This window comes from Heptranchias perlo, chromosome 10 (genome assembly GCF_035084215.1).
Source record: "Heptranchias perlo isolate sHepPer1 chromosome 10, sHepPer1.hap1, whole genome shotgun sequence".
NCBI classification, from domain to species: Eukaryota; Metazoa; Chordata; class Chondrichthyes; order Hexanchiformes; family Hexanchidae; genus Heptranchias; species Heptranchias perlo.
In genome coordinates this window covers 31865409-31889741 of record NC_090334.1, presented here as the reverse complement: position 1 = coordinate 31889741, position 24333 = coordinate 31865409, and the positions used below count along the sequence as shown (strand labels likewise).

Here is a 24333-nt window from a genome sequence, read left to right as displayed (position 1 = left end):
GATTTCCTGTTGTCTCACAACGAGCAAGCTGCAACAGGGTATCCCTTTTGGCACCTGCAGCTCACCGGCTGCATTTAAATGAGACCCGAACGCCAATATGGTTCAGGCCTCCCGTAGCTGGCTTTGAACACGCAGCACGGCCACTCCACGCCATGGCACCTGTTTCGGACTGGAATGGAATTTCTCCCCTCTTCTCTTCTGACGCACTATGAGCAATATCACAAGAAATCAGGTAGTATACTTAAAAAAAAATTAAAAGATGCAAAACAATCTTGTTTTTGTAGGTGACACTGGCAAGGCCATTCCTAGTTGTGCTGAGGGCACCAAGAGTTTACTCAAATATTTTTCTCATGCTGAGCAGCAAAGCTACTCCCAAGCTCCTTATGAACTGGAGTGATACATTAGACCTACAAAATCTGTAGCAAGACCAGGAGTTGAACACAAACTCTTGTTACTGTATCTAGCTTATTATGTATGTTACAAACTCTTTCATGACCCCCTGAACTTCAGAAAGTGGTAGAATAAGCACTCTATCAGAAGTGACTTCGGCTATAAACTACAGGACATGTTTATTTAAAAAGCACATAAGCTGTAGACTATATAACAGATTAAAGTTGTTTATAGAATTTCACCTAAACTTCTTCAATACATAAACATGATCCTTCACTAATTCTCTCCATAATAATAAACTGGGAGCAATGTCTATACCATAACTTATACAAAGGGTTTTATTGGACCCATGGGGTACCCTATCCCTTTCCCAATGGCCACAGAAGAACTGATGAACTGGAACTGTCAGAGATACACTTTCCATTATATCTTCCATCCCCTTTTAAGTTCAACCAGGAGCACAGGATATCAAATATGTAACTCTCACAAATTGCACTAGACTGTGTCACATCCACAGAATTTAAAATACAGAGGGGATGCTTGCTAGTTGGGAGTACGCTTTGAAGTCGAAAGCTGGGATATCGAACAACAAAAAGGTACCTTCCATAATGCAAACATTTAGCAATTCAACACAAGGGTTTCCTGAACCTTTCAGATGCAAGACAACTATCCACTTGCATATTACTGAGCACTTTATCTTAGTTGGATAGATTTCAGGATAAAGCCAGCAGTTTTCAGTAAATGGTTGCTACTTGCTTTGCAATCAAAATGTATTTACATAGGAATGTGTTTGAAGTGGCCTTTTGCATACCAGACTGTAATGTGCATTCTCTGCAGCTTGGGGAAAGCAAACCAAATGTTAAAGTGACCAGTCACATTTCATAGATAGATATTAATATTTATAATTAATATTTACACCTCAATCCACTATTTGTAACGGAACAAATGCCAAATTTAGGGGAAAATGCATTGAAAGGGTACTGGATAAATGAAAATTAAATAATTAGACAAGAACTGTCTACCCAAGAGCTCCTTTGCATTTAGAGCTTCCCTTTTTACCCACGCCAGGTAAGTGTGTACAGCAGGGCAATCCGGTCTTAAATGGACAGGAAAGCGAACTGCATGTTATTTAAATATATTGAAGGCCTATAATGACTTGGTATGAGCATGTGATTGACAAATGAAAATAGACCTAATAGTTTTCTCCATGCTTGAAATTTATTGAAGTGTTATTCAAATGTGCAAAAAAACCCTCAGAAATCTGACCACTTTGGCTATTTTCACCATACCTGTACCAAATTATAAGGCAAAATAGGGAAAATTTTACTTCCACCCAAGGCATCAAAGTTTGCAAACTCTGTTATACTTATGGCAATATGAGTCCACCTTAAATTTGAAACCAAACAGAAAATTAAGGTATAATGATCAATTGATTGCATGTCTTGCTTGCAATCAAACAAATAATGTGCAAAGTCTTTTCTCTCAGCATTTTAAACTTTCAAAGCTTCAGCAAATTTGCACAACATTAAAAAGCTACCTTTCAAAATTATGCCTCATGAAACAAAAGAACTTGAAAAAAATCTGGTGCATTAGAAAAAAAATGTAAATTTTGTGGATAATTCCTTTAAATTTATTATTAATGCAAACATACGGAAACATGCTCATGTTAATATCGAGACCTCATCCAGCTACAATTAGAACACCATTTTACATCACAGATTACAAGATGTCTGCACAATTTGAACATTAAAAAGTTGAAAAGTCTCTTATTAAAATAGGTCGGCTTGAGCATAATCAGCTACTGACAACTCTTTTTAATATCAGAAAATTAAAATAATGATCTGAGAATCCAATGTCAGACGACATACTTTATTCTGATAAGGTTATCACATTTGACTGCCAAATCTTTTAGCATTTGTTTCATGTTTTTAAAAAAAAATTGTTGAAGACAACCAGATCAAAACCCCTCCTCATAAGTGGTATGATAGTTAAACTCACTATATTTCTGCACAATTCAAATATGTTATGCATTGATAATAGCAAGTCAAACTCAACAACTATGTAGTAAAAGTAAACCATGTGGATAATCGTTTAGGATATGTAGCTAGTGCAAGTGCAATAGTTTCTTTTATTCACAAACCATATTCATTCACACAATACTTAATTTGTACATGTTCAGCATACTATTCTACAGGAATTTTACTTCATTAGTCTTCTTTGTACTGAAAGGCGTGTTTTATTAAATATTTCCTTTCCTTTTGGAATCCTGCTATATTCTTATGAATTGCTAAACATTGCTTGTCTATTACTTTTTATTACTTAGAATTATGTTCAAATGTATACTGAACTACATCTGCTTCAGATAAATTTAGTTCCAGAATGGTTTTCAAATGTGAAATGTTATGAGATGCAGATAAAAATTGACAGAAGTGAAAGCATGAATTTGACTAATGGCATATTGTATGAAATTTATTCAAATCTAAATAGATTTGTAACACTGCTTTTTCCAAAACCAGAAATCAGTGTTCAAAGGGCAACTAATAGCAAGTTGGATAGAATGCAAAAGGCCAGTGCAGTGCAAGGAAGACTATACAACTTGTGAAGCAGTATTTTTCACTAAAATGCACCAAACAGACAAGAACAAACATTTTACAATATCAGCATCTAATTAACCCTAATGCTGCCAACATCACCAAGCTATTTTATTTTTTAATACTGTTTAAGCATTTATTCATTTTTTGTGGGAAATGAATTTTTAAAATATGTTTGTAACAATTTTTGAACAACTTTTATAAAAGACAATTTTTTTGGCAGAAAACTAAATGGGTTACCACTACAAAGTAATTTCTGTTTACGTTACAAGTATAGTCCATTGTGACAGATATAAGGTTAGAAATATTAGAATATATAGTACATATTTTTCCAGGCAACAAATAGGAAATATTAGTGGATAAAAGCTCCAAAAAGTATAAGAGTACAAATCAAAAACTCGAATTCCTCATTTAAAAAGTAAACACAAAACAAACCTGAAGTGTTCCAAGTCATTCAAAGTATTACTTTGGCAAATTCCATTTTACTAAAGTTTAGAAAATTCAGAAATTTCATTGTATTTCTCCTACAAATTGCTGCCTTCTTGAGCCCTGTTCCAATGAGGCATTATTTTAGTACATATCTTCCACATGTAGTTGATTATAAATTTATTGCTGGTACATGTAGGATTTCATATGCAAACAGACTTTTAAAAAAATTCTTTAAACCAGCTAATCAAGCAATTTCATATGCAAGCTTATGTAACATTAACTAAATCAAAACACAAATACAAAATCCCTTCTGGTGGAGAACATTCTGAAATTTTATTTTTGAAATCAAAATTTGAATTTCCCTGCTGTTTCAATTTTTTTCTTCACCACCTCTTTTAGGTTCCCCTTGAGCTACACAACCTTCTGCCAGAAAAGACAGCAGAATTGCTACTTGGTCTCAACACTTTGTAACTAGCCAGGCAAAGAGCTGCCTAAGTTGAGATACTGTACAGGTTCCTTTCCTGTGTCCACTGAGCACCGTTCACTGATGGTGCAGCCAAGATTAGAAACTAATGGGAACTGCCAGTATAAATCTGCTTCCATCCCAGCATATGGTGTAGTAAAACCAAAACACTCCACCCCTAGGGTTCTCTAAAGAGGATTCATTACCCCATTCCTTTTGTAAAGTCATGGTTGTTTCAAATGCCTTTTGCAAGGCCTTACTAAACAAATGTAAATGAAAAACTAAAATTTCTTTAGCTTATTTTCGAATACAGAAAGAAAATTGCTACATACTAACATACAAAATTTAATAGTTGATTAATACTGCATTTTTAAAAAAAAGCAGAACAATCTTGACTGAATTACTTCCTTTCTAATCCAGGTGTATTATAGATAGCAAAATCCATACATTCTTTAAATTCTTCATATGTTTTTGACATTGGTAGCTTCAAACAATTGAGGCACGTTTGTCCTGTTGGAAATCTGTATTGTATTATTCCATCACTATGCAAGAATTTAATTGAGGGGCCAGGAAGAAAGCTGATGGGTGGAATGACATTTGTACCAGTTGCAAAAGTCAAGATTCCCTCAAAAGAAGCTTTACTTTCTCCGCCTGAAAATAAAACACATAGTTAATTCAAAAAAATTACATACAGTAGAACCTGGTTATGCTGATTGATTTGGCCAGTAGCCCAAATGATCATCACAACTCAGCTGTGTGATGCTAAAGAGCCAGTAGGTCAGCATAGAATGGAAGATCCTAAACTTGAAAAGACAAGATAGTTTTAGGATGAATGTCTTGTACAAGTATGTTTTCAGCCTAGATTTCCCACCCTATATGTAACAATAATTAATCAAAAAATGCAAAATTCCTTCATGTGGATAATGCATTCTGAAATTTTATTTTTGAAATCAAAATAATGGTTTGCTTTCCAAGCAACTTGGTCAGTCACATTAATCACAGCTCAAATGCATTAATGCACAATGTTGCATACAACTGTAAGCATGCTGTTTAAGTACAAAGTTGCAGGGTAAAATACAGTGTCTGATTTGATCTGATTGACCAAATATGTCTTGAGGCCACCAATTCAAGTAGATAGCCATCTCCAGGTCAATCTCTATTTCCTGTGATATATAGTACTACTCCTCAAGAAGGTTGAGCTACAACTATCTGAAAGTGTCTTTGGACCTTTGCCATAAAAGTAGCTATCTCATCAACCCCCCCTCCCCTCAGACTTGCAAGTACCACATTGCTTTGGGGTAGCACTATACTAAAGCTGAGTAAAATAGATTAAGCTCTATTCTCTGTCTGAGCTGGAGTGGTTGTGCATCTTGTGTTTCAGATGTGAACTGAAATCTCACTAGTAATGTGTGAAGGATTAGGTGAGACCACCCTTTCTTCCAGGATCACTTTTCAAGATTTTGAGTGAAGGGAAATACAACACTTGGGAAATCTATAAAACAAAGCATGAAAATAAGATTGTGAGAACTTAAGTTTGTAAACTAAGTTTTTTGAACTATTCAAGTAAGTTTGCAAAACGGTCAGAGACTGCTTTCCAAAGATGGAAAAGAATGAACTATTAATGATCATCTGACACCTAAAATATATCCAATGCAAAACATCTTAAAGTGATAAACAGTTTCTGCAAATTCTCCCTTGTTGTCATATATCTAATAATCTTCAACGATTACTCTCCTTTGACCAGATCAGCCCAAAACTGAAACGAATTCATTTGGTTCCAACACCATTCCTGCTTCAGTCCCTTTTACTAGGAAGATGCTAGCTTAGTTCAGCTGCACAGAATAGATGTTGCAAGTTGTACAGAGGGCAGTGCATCATAAATGTATGATGTAAAATCATAATCATACCTTCTAGATCTGCTAAGTAATCTCTCCAGAAGCCGATTACTCTAGATTCTGCAATTGTTTTGTTACTGCCATCTGGTGAAAAGTTGATTGAGAAAAGTTTTCCAAGTTTCTCTGCTGTTAACTTCTGAGGTTTGTAGCACAACAGCTCAGAGAATATTTCTGGGTACTTTTGAATGTTTTCCAACACACCAAGAAGCTTCAATCCTTCACGGAACCTGAGACGATAAGGAACCAGAATATTAAGAGGCAGCTCTTGTAATATTCCTTAACTCTGTCACTGTAGAAATTCAGAATCTGAAGCCTGACTAGCCCGTATCAACACTAGAGGGAAAAACAGACGACAGAAATAAGTTAGATGACCAACATGGTAGGGTTTAGAATCTTTGAATGGAAGGATCATCCACACACCACAGAAGCAGACCAAGTTTTTTTTAAAAAATTCGTTCATGGGATGTGGGCGTCGCTGGCAAGGCCAGCATTTATTGCCCATCCCTAATTGCCCTTGAGAAGGTGGTGGTGAGCTGCCTTCTTGAACCGCTGCAGTCCATGTGGTGAAGGTTCTCCCACAGTGCTGTTAGGAAGGGAATTCCAGGATTTTGACCCAGCGACGATGAAGGAACGGCAATATATTTCCAAGCTGGGATGGTGTATGCCTTGGAGGGGAACGTGCAGGTGGTGTTGTTCCCATGTGCCTGCTGCCCTTGTCCTTCTAGGTGGTAGAGGTCGCGGGTTTGGGAGGTGCTGTCGAAGAAGCCTTGGCGAGTTGCTGCAGTGCATCCTGTGGATGGTACACACTGCAGCCACAGTGCACCGGTGGTGGATGGGGTGCCAATCAAGCGGGCTGCTTTGTCCTGGATGGTGTCGAGCTTCTTGAGTATTGTTGGAGCTGCACTCATGCAGGCAAGTGGAGAGTATTCCATCACACTCCTGACTTGTGCCTTGTGGATGGTGGAAAGGCTTTGGGGAGTCAGGTGGTGAGTCACTCGCCGCAGAATACCCAGCTCTGACCTGCTCTTGTAGCCACAGTATTTATGTGGCTGGTCCAGTTAAGTTTCTGGTCAATAATGACCCCGAGGATGTTGATGGTGGGGGATTCGGCGATGGTAATGCCGTTGAAAGTCAAGGGGAGGTAGTTAGACTCTGTCTTGTTGGAGATGGTCATTGCCTGGCACTTGTCTGGCGCGAATGTTACTTGCCACTTATCAGCCCAAGCCTGGATGTTGTCCAGGTCTTGCTGCATGCGGGCACGGACTGCTTCATTATCTGAGGGGTTGCGAATGGAACTGAACACTGTGCAATCAGCGAACATCCCCATTTCTGACCTATGATGGAAGGAAGGTCATTGATGAAGCAGTTGAAAATGGTTGGGCCGAGGACACAGCCCTGAGGAACTCCTGCAGCAATGTCGGTACGGGTACGGTAGCATAGTGGTTATGTTACTGGACGAATAATCCAGAGGTCTGGACTAATAATCCAGAGTCATGAGTTCAAATCCCGCCACGGCAGCTGGGGAATTTAAATTCAATTAATTAAATAAAATCTGGAATTAAAATACTAGTATCAGTAATGGTGGCCATGAAACTACCGGATTGTTGTAAAATCCCATCTGGTTCACTAATGTCCTTTAGGGAAGGAAACCTGCCGTCCTTACTCGGTCTGGCCTATATGTGACTCCAGACCCACAGCAATGGGGTTGATTCTTAATTGCCCTCTGAAATGGCCCAGCAAGCCACTCAGTTGTAAAATCTCACTAAAAAAAGTTGCAAGAAGAATAAAACCAGACGGACCACCCGGCATCGGACCACGAGGCACCGGACACGACAAAGGCAAAACACCAAGCCCAGTCGACCCTGCAAAGTTCTCCTCACTAACATAAGAACATAAGAAATTGGAGCAGGAGTAGGCCAATCGGCCCCTCGAGCCTGCTCCGCCATTCAATACGATCATGGCTGATCTGATCCCAACCACAAATCTAAAGAACACAAGAAGTCGGAGCAGGACCCGGCCACACAGCCCCTGGGCCCTCTCCGCCACCCACAGGGCATTGACCGATCCGAACTCAGCTTCATGTCCAATTTCCTGCCCGCTCCCCATAACCCCTAATTCCCTTTACTTCTAGGAAACTGTCTATTTCTGTTTTAAATTTATCTAATGATGTAGCTTCCACAGCTTCCTGGGGCAGCAAATTCCACAGACCTACCACCCTCTGAGTGAAGAAGTTTCTCCTCATCTCAGTTTTGAAAGAGCAGCCCCTTATTCTAAGATTATGCCCCCTAGTTCTAGTTTCACCCATCTTTGGGAACATCCTTACTGCATCCACCCGATCAAGCCCCTTCACAATCTTATATGTTTCAATAAGATCGCCTCTCATTCTTCTGAACTCCAATGAGTAGAGTCCCAATCTACTCAACCTCTCCTCATATGTCCGCCCCCTCATCCCCGGGATTAACCGAGTGAACCTTCTTTGTACTGCCTCGAGAGCAAGTATGTCTTTTCTTAAGTATGGAGACCAAAACTGTATGCAGTATTCCAGGTGCGGAATACTGCATACAGTTTTGGTCTCCATACTTAAGAAAAGACATACTTGCTCTCGAAACATCTGGGGACTTGTGCCAAAATTGGGAGAGCTGTCCCACAGACTAGTCAAGCAACAGCCTGACATAGCCATACTCACAGAATCACACCTTTCAGCCAATGTCCCAGACTCTTCCATCACCATCCCGGGGTATGTCCTGTCCCACCGGCAGGACAGACCCACCAGAGGTGGTGGTACAGTGATATACAGTCAGGAGGGGGTGGCCCTGGGAGTCCTTAACATTGACTCTGGACACCATGAAATCTCATGGCATCAGGTCAAACATGGGCAAGGAAACCTCCTGCTGATTAGAACCTACCGCCCTCCCTCAGCTGATGAATCAGTCCTCCTCCATGTTGAACACCATTTGGAGGAAGTACTGAGGGCAGTAAGAGCACAGAACGTACTCTGGGTGGGGGAATTCAATGTCCATCACCAAGAGTGGCTCGGTAGCACCACTACTGACCGAGCTGGCCGAGTCCTGAAGGACATAGCTCCAAACTGGGCCTGCGGCAGGTGGTGAGCGAACCAACACGAGGGAAAAACCTACTTGACCTTGTCCTCACCAATCTACCTGTCGCAAATGCATCTGTCCATGACAGTATTGGTAGGAGTGACCAGCGCACAGTCCTCGTGGAGACGAAGTCCCGTCTTCGCACTGAGGACACCATCCAACGTGTTGTGTGGCACTACCACCATGCTAAATGGGATAGATTCAGAACAGATTAGCGGCTCAAAACTGGGCATGAGGCACTATGGGCCATCAGCAGCAGCAGAATTGTATTCCAGCACAATCTGTAACCTCATGGCCCGGCATATTCCTAACCCTGTTTCAATAAGGAGTGTAGAAGAGCATGCCAGGAGCAGTACCAGGCTTACCTAAAAATGAGGTGCCAACCTGGTGAAGCTACAACTCAGTGAGTAACTACCGCTTGATAGCACTGTCGACGACACCTTCCATCACTTTGCTGTTGATTGAGAGTAACTGATGGGGCGGTAATTGGCCAGATTGGATTTGTCCTGCTTTTTGTGGACAGGACATACCTGGGCAATTTTCCACATTGTCGGGAAGATGCCAGTGTTGTAGCTGTACTGGAACAGCTTGGCTAGAGGTGCAGCTAGTTCTGGAGAAACAAGTCTTCAGCCAAACAACTGGGATGTTGTCGGCATGCATGCTAAACAGTGGAAGCAACATACTATAGACAGAGCTAAGCGATTCCACAACCAACGGATCAGATCAAAGCTCTTCAGTCCTGCCACATTCAGTTGTGAATGGTGGTGGTCAATTAAACAACTAACGGGAGGAGGAGGCTCTGCAAACATCCCCATCCTCAATGATGGCAGAGTCCAGCACGTGAGTGCAAAAGACAAGGCTGAAGCGTTTGCAACCATCTTCAGCCAGAAGTGCTGAGTAGATGATCCATCTCTGCCTCCTCCCGATATCCCCACCATCACAGAAACCAGTCTTCAGCCAATTCGATTCACTCCACATGATATCAAGAAACGGCTGAGAGCACTGGATACAGCAAAGGCTTTGGGCCCTGACAACATCCCGGCTGTTGGGCTGAAGACTTGTGCTCCAGAACTAGCTGCACCTCTAGCCAAGCTGTTCCAGTACAGCTACAACACTGGCATCTACCCGACAATGTGGAAAATTGCCCAGGTATGTCCTGTCCACAAAAAGCAGGACAAATCCAATCTGGCCAATTACCGCCCCATCAGTTACTCTCAATCAACAGCAAAGTGATGGAAGGTGTCGTCGACAGTGCTATCAAGCGGTAGTTACTCACCAATAAAACCTGCTCACCGATGCTCAGTTTGGGTTCAGTCAGGACCACTCGGCTCCAGACCTCATTACAGCCTTGGTCCAAACATGGACAAAAGAGCTGAATTCCAGAGGTGAGGCGAGAGTGACTGCCCTTGACATCAAGGCAGCATTTGACCGAGTGTGGCACCAAGGAGCCCTAGTAAAATTGAAGTCAATGGGAATCAGGGGGAAAACTCTCCAGTGGCTGGAGTCATACCTAGCACAAAGGAAGATGGTAGTGGTTGTTGGAGGCCAATCGTCTCAGCCCCAGGACATTGCTGCAGGAGTTCCTCAAGGCAGTGTCCAAGGCCCAACCATCTTCAGCTGCTTCATCAATGACCTTCCCTCCATCATAAGGTCAGAAACGCGGACGTTCGCTTATGATTGCACAGTGTTCAGTTCCATTCGCAACCCCTCAGATAATGAAGCAGTCCGAGCCCGCATGCAGCAAGACCTGGATAACATCCAGGCTTGGGCTCCTAAGTGGCAAGTAACATTCACGCCAGACAAGTGCCAGGCAATGACCATCTCCAACAAGAGAGAGTCTAACCACCTCCCCGTGACATTCAACGGCATTACCATCGCCGAATACCCCACCATCAACATCCTGGGGGTCACCATTGACCAGAAACTTAACTGGACCAGCCATATAAATACTGTGACCACAAGAGCAGGTCAGAGGCTGGGTATTCTGTGGCGAGTGACTCATCTCCTGACTCCCCAAAGCCTTTCCACCATCTACAAGGCACAAGTCAGGAGTGTGATGGAATACTCTCCACTTGCTTGGATGAGTGCAGCTCCAACAACACTCAAGAAGCTCGACACCATCCAAGATAAAGCAGCCCGCTTGATTGGCACCCCATCCACCACCCTAAACATTCACTCCCTTCACCACCGGCGCACTGTGGCTGCAGTGTGTACCATCCACAGGATGCACTGCAGCAACTCGCCAAGGCTTCTTCGACAGCACCTCCCAAACCCGCGACCTCTACCACCTAGAAGGACAAGAGCAGCAAGCACATGGGAACAACACCACCTGCACATTCCCCTCCAAGTCACACACCATCCCGACTTGGAAATATATCGCCGTTCCTTCATCGTCGCTGCGTCAAAATCCTGGAACTCCCTAACAGCACTGTGGGAGAACCGTCACCAGATGGACTGCAGCGGTTCAAGAAGGTGGCTCACCACCACCTTCTCAAGGGCAATTAGGGATGGGCAATAAATGCCGGCCTCGCCAGCGACGTACACATCCCATGAACGAGTAAAAAAAAATGGGTTTACATCTTCATTAAAACAATTTCACAAACACATAACTTACTAATCTTGCACACTGCAATTTCAATGCTCATAATATGTTCTTGAAGGGAATAAAAAGATGCAGGGCATGTAACTGTCCTATTCTGTATTATACAAACAATACCTCCACTGGCCTGATATATCAATTTTGAAACCAAGTAGAACAACTACAATAGTAGTTTCCAAAAAAGAGGGACTGTAGTTCTGTATGCTGTACATGGTTTTTACATCTGACTCAGCAGCTGGGAGGAAGAATTCGGCTGTCTTGGTTTAGAAAAAACATCTCCAGATCAGTTCTACCCAACTGCAAGTTAGACTTAGTTAACAGATCTAAACAATAATAATGCTTAGTAAAAGCATGATTCAAGTCACAGCCACAACTGAAACTTTCTAAAACGTGACTTTAAGGTTTGTGCACAGAGTGACATAGATCGGGTGGAATGCCACTTTGGCCTATTTGAAAGCACCTTAGCTGCCAAGACAATATAGTAACATTCAACCAGAAATTTTGCCAATCTTTGTTCGGATGTGATCCATAAGACAAGTTGACCAGCTTTATGAAAAGCTTTTGCTCTGTAAATATAGTATCAGTTAAGTTCTCTCAGCATCTACAAATTAAATCCGCATTCCAATTCAGATTTAGCAGGAAGAGGATCAGGAGGACATAACAAAGGAATGATAATTTTCTGCTGGAAATGGAATTCAAATATCACCTTCGGTATAAATTTGGGATGAAGTCCAAGGACAACTTATTTAGTTATCATGCCACATTCAATATAGTTGTTCCACTCCCGATGTGTGGAATTTTCTATATCGTACTTCACTTGAATATGAGGACTTACTTCCCTGCATAATCACTCCAATGCTCATTTTCCAGGTTCTAGGAAAGGGAAAAGGGACAGAATTACCCCAATTTACAGTGGCACCCCAAGAAGCCAGCAATGGGCTTCGCAACTGAACCGCTCCTCAGATTGGAGGGTTTGAGGGGACTAAGCAACAAGCTGAAGAGGAACAAACAGGTAAGTGGCCAACTATTTTCTTAGCCTTCTATTCACCATGGAGGCCTTCTCCTTGCTGTTCACTAACAGTAGCTAGAAGGCCCCGCCGAGACCAGAAGCCAGGCCCACAAGTCTTAGGGCTGCATTTGCATTCTTGATTCCTGGTGCAAGGCCCTGCCATGGGGTGAGCTTGCACCAGGAGTGCGACTCAGCCGTGCTAGTGACCAGGCTTACTAAATCTTGATATACCTCAGCCTGGACAGGCAGAGCACACTTCTGATGCACTCTGCCTGGCCAATGATCAGTAAATAGGATGGGTGATGGGAGGAAGGAGGGAAAGAAGAAAAAAATACAATCAGTAAGAATGCCAAAGAAAAGTCCACCAGGTCTAATGAAAAATTTGTTTGGAAAAAAAAAAATTGCTTTGGCTGGGTAGTGAGGTCATTGTGACGTTGTTCACCAATGGTATGTTCGCAAACCAAAACATTTAGAAACCACAATAGGTTCATCAGAATTATCATTACGTTTTCCTCTTTTCTTTTGCTATAACCTGAGAATCAGAGGAAGTGGAGGTGACGTGGAGAATCACCTGTCCCGGAGAGTGTGGCAGGCCATGTAACATTTATAGGGATACACTCATAAGCAAAAAAAGGGAGCGAGAAAGGCCCAGTGCTGACACGATTTATTAGATATTGCAACTTTGCACACCACCCTCCCCAATCACTAGTAATGCTAGCTCCTGGGGAAGAGAGAGAAAAAAAATACACCCAAATTCAGAAAGACCTCTGCAAAATCCCCGCCCCGCCTCTCCTGACTTCCAAGACAATCAAGAAAACTCTAGAAAAACATGGCATATCAATAGTCAGACTTATCTTTTGGCAGCTGAGGGGGAATAGTTATGTCCCAATGTCCCTAGGAATATAGGTCTGTAGAAGACCGAAAAAGACCGTTTCTATCCAGCAGGCTGGTTTCAAAGGTCACAAATTTCATACCACACTTTATCTCATACCCTTCAGTAACCCTATCTGCCAAAAAATTATCCAGCACCCGCTTGAAATTTTTACCTTCCTTCATTTCCACTGTCTCTTTCATTTGACCAGTGTCTGTGTGAAAAAGTTATATCTTAACTGTGTTCGATCTTAAAGCTTGTCCATCTTCGTTTGAATCAACATCCCTGATGTAGAGTTTGTGTTAATAATAAATATTGCTCTGGAATCCTGTTTATCTATTTCCTTTAAGATCTTAAAAACATCAACATCATCAGCTTTAAACTACACTTTTTCCCTAATATGAACATCCCTAGTACCTATAGTTTTGCCTCATAGCAATGTCCAATCGAATTTATCAACTTCTATCACTTCAAGGCCAGGGTGTCCCACATGCAATGTGTACACAGAACTGTACACAATAATCAAGGTAGAGGCAGAACAGTTTTGTATAAACTAAGTATCGCTTCCTGGGATTTGTGCTCAAACCCTCAAGCTATACATCCTAAAATCCTGTTTGCCCTTTTCACCACTGCTGAATAATATGCCATTTAATGGTGTTTTCCACTAAAACCCCAGATTTCTCCCTGACTACTCCCATTTTCTTTTACTTCTAGTCTGTTTTTCTTCCACAGCTTCATGAATTTGCAATTTGCTGCACTAACCTGTCTAGATCTGTCCAAATGGCCCACTAGTTTACTACTTTTTACAACCTCTCCCACTTTATCTTTAGTAAACATAGCCATCTTTGTTACCATCCTTTCCTCTAAATTATTAATACACATCAAAAACAATGGCCCCAGAACTGATCCCTAAGTTACTCCATTAGTCACCTCTTTCCATGCTGAGAAAGAGAAAACTCCAAATGGTGGAAATTGAAATAAAAACAGATCCATCAGTTTCTAGCTTTATACCGAACTGGTCTTGATTTTTGAACACTTTAGAACCAGCACACCAGCAATATTAAGCCTATACTCACAGTCATCGGAGAGTTTTTGGAGTTTAATGACTGTTGTCCAAAATATCGAGTTGAGATTTGGTTTCAACTGGAATTTCTCACAATTGCAAGGTATGCAATTGCTTGAAACACACTAACCCTCACTGGATTGGTAAAATTGGAAGCTCCCCACCAGTTCTTTCATGGAATCATCAATCATTTCTGGCTATAAACTCCTCAATTAGCCATCGACACAGGAAAACAGCTTCATCCCTCTGGATTCAAAATGTTCATTTAAGGGATAAACACTAAAAGACCCACATGTTCAGTACTGGTTTTGGATGATCCTGGGTGCGCTACATCCCTCAAAAGTTGAAATGCCTTATGATAAAAGCTGAATGAAGAGGTAGTTTGGGCCCCAATTCCTTCTGTCTAGACACAAGTTAACAGAGAAAGTCAATTTAGTTAGTGCACCTTTAGATGGAATCTGACACAAATAATCCTTGCCTTTAGTTATTTTGCAATCTGACCCACAGCTGAAGGATTCTTGTTTGTTGGCACAGCACTCAAGGCCTCCAATACTGGAGGAAATGATTCTGACACACTCATTCTCAGAACAGCCTTCTACCAGACCAATGGCTTAAGTCTACCTAAATTTCATTGGTTCTCTTGGGATTCTGCTAATCTCCCACTAGAGTTACAGCAGGAGATTGGGAGAACCTCCAGGATGAGTCACAACATCCTGCAGCATAATGAAGTGTAATATTAGTCATGAGGAAGGACCTATGATATTCTATGCAGACCTTAATACATAGGAGGTGACACACTGGAGGCGGAGGGCAAACTATCAAACAAAATGAATACATGCACCGTTGGGGCAAGAATCACAGGGGCAGTGCCTAAAGCAAGACCATACAAAATCGGGAAAACTTTGAAAGTTTTTCTATACTTGCACCTTACAACAAAGCATAAAAACTGATCACCGTGTTTTGGGATTTCTTCACCATTTTTCATAGAAAGGATTTGGAAAAGAACTATATTTAAATGTTGAGGTTTTAAAGCAAAGTGTATACACACAAGTTTTTAAAAAAAGACACAAGATGGTTAAAATGCTAATGACCTAGGCATTGAAGCTGTTTCCCAAAGACTAAAAATAATAAGCAATTCTTGAGCCCACCTCAGTAATTGCTAAATTGGGACCTCCCTGATCATAGGGGCTGGCTGGGAGAGACTCTCCCCCTGATGACCTGTACCAAAGAATTATCTTGTTTGAAAGTGAAGAATGAGGAACTGAAGGGACTGGACTTAGTTTTCACTTGAGCGAAAAGTTGACTTACAGGATATATCAACACCTTTCAGTTTCAATTAATAACATACATCTTTCTCTAAAACCCACCTAGAACGGTTTAAAATTGGGTGATCACCACCTCATGTGCTTGGTTATCTGTAAAACGGAGTCTGTCTCATTGATCCACATCTTAGATAGGTGTGATTTATACAGGATTCAGTACCCAATATCAAACTTAAAAACACACATATGAACATACGAATTAAGAGTAGGAATAGGCCATTCGGCCCCTCGAGCCTGCTCTGCCATTTGATAAGATAATGGCTCATCCGATTGAGACCTCAACCCTACTTTCCCGTCTGCCTACTATAACCGTAGATTCCTGATTGACTCCCTTGTTAATCTAACTCAGCCTTAAAAATATTCAATGACCCTGCCTCCACTGCTCTCTGGGGAAGGGAGTTCCACAGACTCACGACCCTCAGAGGAAAAAATTTCTCCTCATCTCAGTCTTAAATGGGTGACCCCTTATTTTTAAACTGTGGCCCCTAGTTCTAGTCTTTCCCACAAGGGGAAACATCCTCTCAGCATCTACCCCTTCAAGTCCCCTCAGGATCTTATGTTTCAGTAAGATCACTTCTCATTCTTCTAAACTCCAGTGTATACAGGCCCAACTTGTCCAACCTTTCCTTACAAGATAACCCCCTCACCCCAGGAATCAGTCAAGTGAACCTTCTCTGAACCATCTCTAAAGCAATTATGTCCTTTCTTAAATAAGGAGACCAAAACTGCACACAGTATTCTAGATGTGGTCTCACCAAAGCCCTGTACAACTGTAGCAAAACATCTCTACTTTTATATTCCATTCTCCTTGCAATAAATGACAACATTCCATTTGCCTTCCTGATCACTCGCTGTACCTGCATACTAACTTTTTGTGATTCATGTACTAGGACACCCAGATCCCTCTGTACCTCAGAGTTCTGCAATCTCTCTCCATTTAAATAATATTCCTCCTGCCAAAGTGGACAAGTTCACATTTTCCCACATTATACTCCATCTGCCAAATTTTTGCCCACTCACTTAACCTATCTATATCCCTTTGCAGACTCCTTATGTCCTCTTCACAACTTACTTTCCTACCTACCTTTGTGTCATCAGCAAATTTAGCAACCGTACATTCGGTCCCTTCATCCAAATCAGTGATATAGATTGTAAATAGTTGAGGCCCCAGTACTGATCCCTGTGGCACTCCCCTTGTTACATCTTGCCAACCTGAAAATGACCCATTTATGCCTACTCTCTGTTTCCTGTTAGCTAACCAATCCTTTATCTATGCTAATACGTTACCCCCTACACCATGAGCTCTTATTTTGTGTAGTAGCCTTTGATGTGGCATCTTGTCAAATGCCTTCTGGAAATCCAAGTACACCACATCCACAGAATCCCCTTTATCCACTTTGCTTGTTACTTCCTCAAAGAACTCTATTCAATTAGTCAAACACGATGGAGTTTATAATCAAATGCAACTTTTCACCAAATTTCCAAAAAGCCTAATGACATTGACCAAAGGTTAAATATTCACAAAAGCAGTTGCAGTGATTAAAGTGGATACACACACTTGATGCAAGTACAATATGTAAAGACAAACCTTTCGAAGGGTGAGCGAACTCGACTAATCACATGGAAGGTCAACACATCCTTCACCAACATTTCCTTATCATCCAACGACCATATTGATCTTAAACATCCAGCTACTGAAAGGTAGTCAGTATTTTCATTGACAGATAGTTTCAACTCTTCCAATGTTGAGGATTCTTTTATCTGAAACAAATGATCATGTTATAATTGAAATACACACTGGGCATTCCAGCAGCAGTGTTGACCCCCAACCAGTGTCACAAATTCTTATCCAAATTTTGAGCATCGCTTAAATGCTCCTGGTTAATTGTATCTATGTAATTTAGATCAATTAGTGTTAATTGTATTCAGGTGGTGCGTATCAATTGGGAACACTCTTGTATCCATTTATAAGAGCGCTGATCTAGGGTGTGGTGGGGGTAATGTGGATCTGTGAATAAAGGCTTGAAGCAACTGAAGACTTGGCTCGAGTATTCCATCCTTCACCACCTGGCTATCCAATTTATAACAGTCAGATTTGCTTTTGTAACACTCCTCCCTTGTTGAATAGGTTTTATTAGTTCATAACTGAATTGTTAAATAAGGCACTGCATAGCAGCAGGCAAGACTAATCTAATCCTATAGAAATTGTTTAATGCTGATAGAAGACATGAAAAAAAAATCTATTGCCCAGACATTCAAGCCCAGGCTTTCCATTGCCCCCTTAATTTGAGGCACATCTGTGGCAGGGCAGGACTTCTGACTGCCCCAGAGATGTCAGTCAGACATCAGCCATATTTCCAACTCTGGAATTATTAACATCCAGGAGAGAGATTCCCTGGCCTCCGCCAATGGATCTTGCCAGTTTGGGGTAGAAATGTGCTTCAGAAAGTCAGAGGGAGAAAAGAGGCACTTCAGAGGACCTCTTCTCTATTTGGTCCGATGACATTTGATGCTATATGTAGGAGCCTAATAGGTGGTTCCAGGATCTAGCATTGGAGCAGCACAAATGATGGGAGACGTGGTGGAGGCTGTGTTTTTCCTCATTGACCTGTGATTTGTATGTGCCCACCCACAAATGGCAGGCACATTTGAAGCACCGGGGTTGTCTTCTGGAAAATTGGGGGAGGGCAAGGCATGTCCTCAAACACAATCCCTATCGGCATGCTTTTCTCAAGTGGTTCAACATTCATGCATGCCTACAAATTAATAGCACTGCATTTCTCCAAGTACTCCTCTTTTCAAGAGTTAGTTATTTACTTTGGAGAAATGCTGGCTTAGGAGGAACATGATATGATTGCTTAATTTAGATGGATATGGATGGTATGACTAGAGGTTATGCCTATAAAATCCATGGGAAAGAGTTAGGTTAGATGCCAGAAAGTATTTATTTTCTGATTGTTTGTTCCAAGGAGCTACAACTGTCAAAACATGTAATGAGTAAGCAGTAACTACAGTCCTTTAAAAAAGAACTTGACAAGTTTGTGAGAAAAGAGGACATTTTTAGTTATAGAAGGTAACTTGCTAGTTAGTTGTGGTTATGATGAGTTATGGGTTAGCATGCACTGCCTGAGGGTTGGTGGAAGCAGGGTCAATTGTGGATTTCAAAAAGGAATTAGATAGGTACCTGAAGGAGAAAAATTTGCAGGGCTACGGGGAAAGAGCAGGGAAGTGGGACTAGCTGGATTGCTGTTGCAGAGAGCTGGCGCAGGCGCGATGGGCTGAATGGCCCCCTTCTGTGCCATTACCATTCTATGATTCTATAAAGGCGTTGTTGTCAAAGGAATTCTGCCCTTACACACTGGCATTTGAATTAGTGCTAATGAACACTTGCAATATTCAAGTGACACCAGCAGTTTACTCCCTCTATATTAGTCAAGTACTTTTTAATTTGTGACTTTCACCCCAGTACACACCTGAAGTGTCACTAGAAGAATGTGGAAAGTCAAAAAGCCAAAACAACTTTAACAGACAGAGGTCTCAGAAATTTGAACCAGTTTTTGCTGAGTGTGTAAAGGATTTTGAAGATACTGTATTGAGATACCAGTAGGCAAATTGCAGACTTCCTGGAGCCCAATACAGGAAAACGTCTCCAGTTAAAAAAGTTAAATGAATATGAGATTTCAAAAACAACTGAAAAAAATATGTACACGTCATTGGGTTTAATGGCCTATATGTGAGGTAATGCATTTGGGGAGGACAAACAAGGCAAGGGATTACACAATAAATGGGAGGATACTGAAAGGTGTAGAGGAAGTGAGGGACCTTGGAGTGCATGTCCATAGATCCCTGAAGGTAGCAGGACAGGTAGATAAGGTGGTTAAAAAGGCATATGGGATACTTTCCTTTATTAGCCAAGGCATAGAATATAAGATCAGAGAGGTTATGGTGGAACTGTATTAAAACATTGATTAGGCCACAACTTGAGTACTGTGTACAGTTCTGGTCACATTACAGGAAAGATGTGATTGTACTGGAGAGGGTACAGAGGAGATTTATGAAGATGTTGCCAGGGCTGCAGAATTTTAGTCAGGAGAAAAGATTGGATAGGCTGGGGCTGTTTTCTTTGGAACAAAGGAGGCTGAGGGGAGATTTAATTGAGGATATAAAATTATGAGGGGCCTAGAGGGGATAGGAAGGACCTATTTCCCTTAGCAGAGGGGTCAATAACCAGGGGGCATAGGTTTAAAGTAATTGGTAGAAGGATTAGAGGGAAGCTGAGGAGAATTTTTTTCACCCAGAAGGTGGTGGGGGTCTAGAACTCACCGCCTGAAAGGGTGGTAGAGGCAGAAACCCCCAACTCATTTAAAAAGTACTTGGGTGAGCACTTGAAATGCTGTAAGCTACAGGGTTGCGGACCAAGTGCTAGAAAGTGGGATTAAACAGGACAGCTCTTTTTCAGCTGGCATGGACATGATGGGCCGAATGGCCTCCTTCTGTGCCGTAACTTTCTATGATTCTATTTTTGTTCTACAATTCAATGCGTTATGCCATTTCTTTTTATTTATTGATAGTAGTGATTTTCTTTTTGCTACCAACGTTCTCCTCTTCTTTCACGAAGCTATTAATCCCTTGCTGGGGTACAATTCCACAGATGCCAGTTGCTTTCTGATAGCTCATTCAAGTACCCATTTTTCAGTTGCGAGTAATGACAGCATCAACAAGCTATTCAACTGCTCACATCCTGCCCACGCCTGATTTCTTTTTAAAGACATATGCACTTCCAGTAGAGGTCACTAGATAATGAGCAATTTCTAGCCAATTTTCCCCATCTTAATCTCGGATTACCGAGGTCAAATGTAGTGCCCTCTACCAGTGCCCCAGCCAAGATAAGCTAACTTAGCACAAACTGGGAATCAAACCTGGTATCTTTCTGGTCTGCATGCAGAGCTACTCAATGTATAAACTCACTAAGTCACTGGCAGGGTATTGGAACAGTGATTTCAAGTCTCATTTTTCCTTCCTAGTTCGAGTATTCTGGTATCTGATTTTTGTTGTTTAGTTTGATTTATTGCAATTACTTGCATTATTTCTCCCTATTCTTTTTCTTCTCTCCCTCCTGTCATGCACAGAGTCCTGGGAGGGCAGATCGATGACCTGAACTCAGGCTTCTGGGAATATCATAGAATTTTACAGCACCGAAGCAGGTACATCACATTTGTGCTAGCTTTCTGACAGATCTACCAAATTAGTCCCATTCCTCCCCCCTCAAATATTTTACACTTCCTTTTTAAAAGCTATTATGAATTTTGCTTCCACCACTGTTTCTGGTCAGTATTCCATGTCCTATCAACCCCGAGTTAAAAAAAAATTCTCCTAACCTTTCCCTTTGTTCTTTTGGTGATGTTCTTAAATTTATGCCTTCTAATACTGACTCAACCACCAATGGAAATAGTTTTCCATTTGCTTCATCAAACCCCTTCATAGAATAATTGCAGCACAAAAGGAGGCCATTTGGCCCATCAAGCCTGTGCCGGCTCTTTGTAAGAACAATCCAGTTAGTGCCATTCCCCCGCTCTTTCCCCGTAGCCCTGCAAATTTTTTCTCTTCAAATATTTATCCAATTCCTTTTTGAAAGCCACAATTGAACCTGCATCCACCAATCTTTCAGGCAGCGCATCCCAGATCATAACTACTTGCTGCGTAAAAAAGTTTTCCCTCATGTCGCCTTTGGTTCTTTTGCCAATCACCTTAAATCTGTATCCTCTGGTTCTTGACCCTTCTGCCAATGGGAACAGTTTCTCTTTATTTACTTTATCTAAACCAGTTATGATTTTGAATTTTCATAATTTTAAACATTATTTTTCCTCTTAACCTTCTTTGCTCAAGAAAGGAGGCCCAGTTTTGCTAGTTCTCCTCATAAATAGAGCTTTCCAACCTTGATTTCATCCAACTGAGTCGGTTATGTATCCTCTCCAGGATTTTAATACCATTCCTACATTAAGGTTCTCAAAACTGGACAGAATTGACATGTTCTAACTGCAGACTAACCAAAAGATTTGTATAGGTTTAGCATTAGTTACTTGCTTTTGTATTGTATGTCCAAATTTATCTAAGATCCCATATGCTTTTACTGCTTTATCAAACTTGTCTTCTACTTTTAAAGATTTCTGTATCTGAAGAACATCCATTAGCCACTATTCTGTTTTGTCCTTTAACCAGCTTCCTATCCATGCTGCCATGTTCCCTTTAAAACTACGTGCCTTAATTTTACCAATAATCCTCCTATACGGCAGCTTATCAACACCTTCTAAAAATTCATTCAACATCCACTGCATTTTTAAATTAAAATATTCCCTCAAAGTAGTCTTTTAAATGTTGTTAGTCCTGCCGGTGCCTCTCTAACATTGGATAGAGGGGCTTACAAACAGCATGTTTCACCTGCTTTGTGAATGGCCAGTCTTGCTGCCAATGAAGAAATATCTGGAGTAGATACAAGTGCATGTTGGGAAAGTCTCCTGCCTTTTTGAGTCTCATCAACTGATAGCAATAGAAGCACCATGAACACTAGACCAAATAGTTAAGATAAATAGTCTTGTTGCAATTTTTGTATTTTGTTATATGTCTTTATTATGTTACAAAACTTATTTCCTGAAGCAAGTTTCTCAACAGATGAGAATTCACGATGGCAGCCATAATAAAATATTTGGACAATCTTTTGTTGACTGTGTTGTTGATTGGTTGTTGTCATGCTATTAGCAGTTTCTCATTGGAAAAATACCAGCTTTGCCTGCTTTTGATGGTATGTTCTCTACCTGTTCGGTTATGATTTATTACATTTTCTGCATATGTAGTTTGAATCATTCAGGTGCAAGTGTGACAAATACTTTGCACATCAAGTGCGATGCTTGAGTGATGGACACAGGCGTGCAATAGATGCAGACTTTATATATTCTCTTATTCCCCAGCCATCGCTCTCCCCGCACCTCAAACTGTGCATCTCCACACCACACAGTATTCAAGGTCAAGATGGTAGGTACATAAGAACATAAGAAATAGGAGCAGGAGTAGGCCACATGGCCCCTTGAGCCTGCAGCACCATTCAATCAGATCATGGCTGATCTTCGACCTGAACTCTACTTTCCTGCCCGATCCCCATATCCCTTGATTCCCCTAGAGTCCAGAAATCTATCTCAGCCTTGAATATATTCAATGAGATCACCTCACATTCTTCTAAACTCTAGAGAGTATAGGCCCGTTCTACTCAACCTCTCTTCATAGGACATCCCTCTCATCCCAGGAATCAATCTAGTGAACCTTCGCTGCACTGCCTTTAAGGCAAGTATATGCTTCCTTAGGTAAGGAGACCAAAACTGTACACAGTACTCCAGGTGAGGTCGCACCAAAGCCCTGTACAATTGCAATAAAACTTCCTTACTTTTGTACTCCAACCCCCTTGCAATAACGACCAACATTCCATTTGCTTTCCTAATTGCTTGCTCTACCTGCATGCTAACTTTTTGTGTTTCTTGTACGAGGACACCCAAGTCTCTCTGAACACCAACATTTAATGGTTTCTCACCGTTTAAACAATATTCTGTTTTTCTATTCTTCCTACCAAAGTGAATAACCTCACATTTCCCCACATTATACTCCATCTGCCACCTTCTTGCCCACTCACTTAACCTGTCTTATATCCCTTTGCAGACTCTGTGTCCTCCTCACAACTTACTTTCCCACCTAGCTTTGTATCATCAGCAAACTTGGATACGTTACACTCGGTCCCTTCATCGAAGTCATTAATATAGATTGTAAATAGCTGAGGCCCAAGCACCGATCCTTGAAGCACCCCACTAGTTACAGCCTGCCAGCCTGAAAATGACCCGTTTATCCCTACTCTGTTTTCTGTCCGCTAAACAATCCTCTATCCATGCTAATATATTACCCCCAACCTCATGAGGCCTTATCTTGTGTAACAACCTTTTGTGTGGCACCTTATCGAATATCCAAATATATGACATCCACTTTATCTACCCTGCTAGTTACATCCTCAAAATACTAATAAATTTGTCAAACACAATTTCCCTTTCATAAAACCATGTTGACTCTGCCTAATCATATTATGTTTTCCGAAGTGCCCTTTTACCACTTCCTTAATAATGGATCCCAGCATTTTCCCGACGAGCGATGTCAGGCAAACTGGCCTGTAGTTCCCTGTTTTCTCTCTTCCCTCCTTTCTTGAATAGCGGGGTCACATTTGCTACCTTCCAACCTGCTGGGACCGTTCTAGAATCTAGGGAATTTTGGAAGAATAGGTAGGAATATTGCTGCTAAGCTTACTAGGTACACAATAGTGTTCCGTGGATTATTCTCCCTGATATGTTCACCCTCCCTCTCTGAGAAGTACCCAAGATTAGAAACTGAATAGTGTGGGGCTGGGGTTCACCAACACGTTGCTGAGAGAACAAGAATTTTTTTTTCTTCTGTTCAAGGTAAAGGTGGTCAGTTTGGGAATGGAACACTTTGTCTACTTCTGGCACCCAGTATTTGCACCAAGCACTCTCAAGCCAGGAACAACACAATCAATGCATAGTAAAGCTCCC

At 41.4% G+C, this 24333-nt stretch overlaps 1 protein-coding gene across 1 annotated transcript in view; it reads right to left on the bottom strand.

Moving 5' to 3' along the window:
• Positions 1 to 1589: 1589 nt before the first annotated feature.
• The window catches only part of g2e3 (G2/M-phase specific E3 ubiquitin protein ligase), a 111927-nt gene continuing 89183 nt past the window's right edge, over positions 1590 to 24333 (bottom strand). The window contains exons 13-15 of the mRNA XM_067991388.1: positions 17322 to 17494; positions 5781 to 5995; positions 1590 to 4524 (exon numbers count right to left, since the gene is read on the bottom strand). Of these exons, the coding sequence (XP_067847489.1) occupies positions 4274 to 4524; positions 5781 to 5995; positions 17322 to 17494 (639 nt within the window). The 3' untranslated portion in view covers positions 1590 to 4273. The remainder of the gene's footprint in view (positions 4525 to 5780; positions 5996 to 17321; positions 17495 to 24333) is intronic.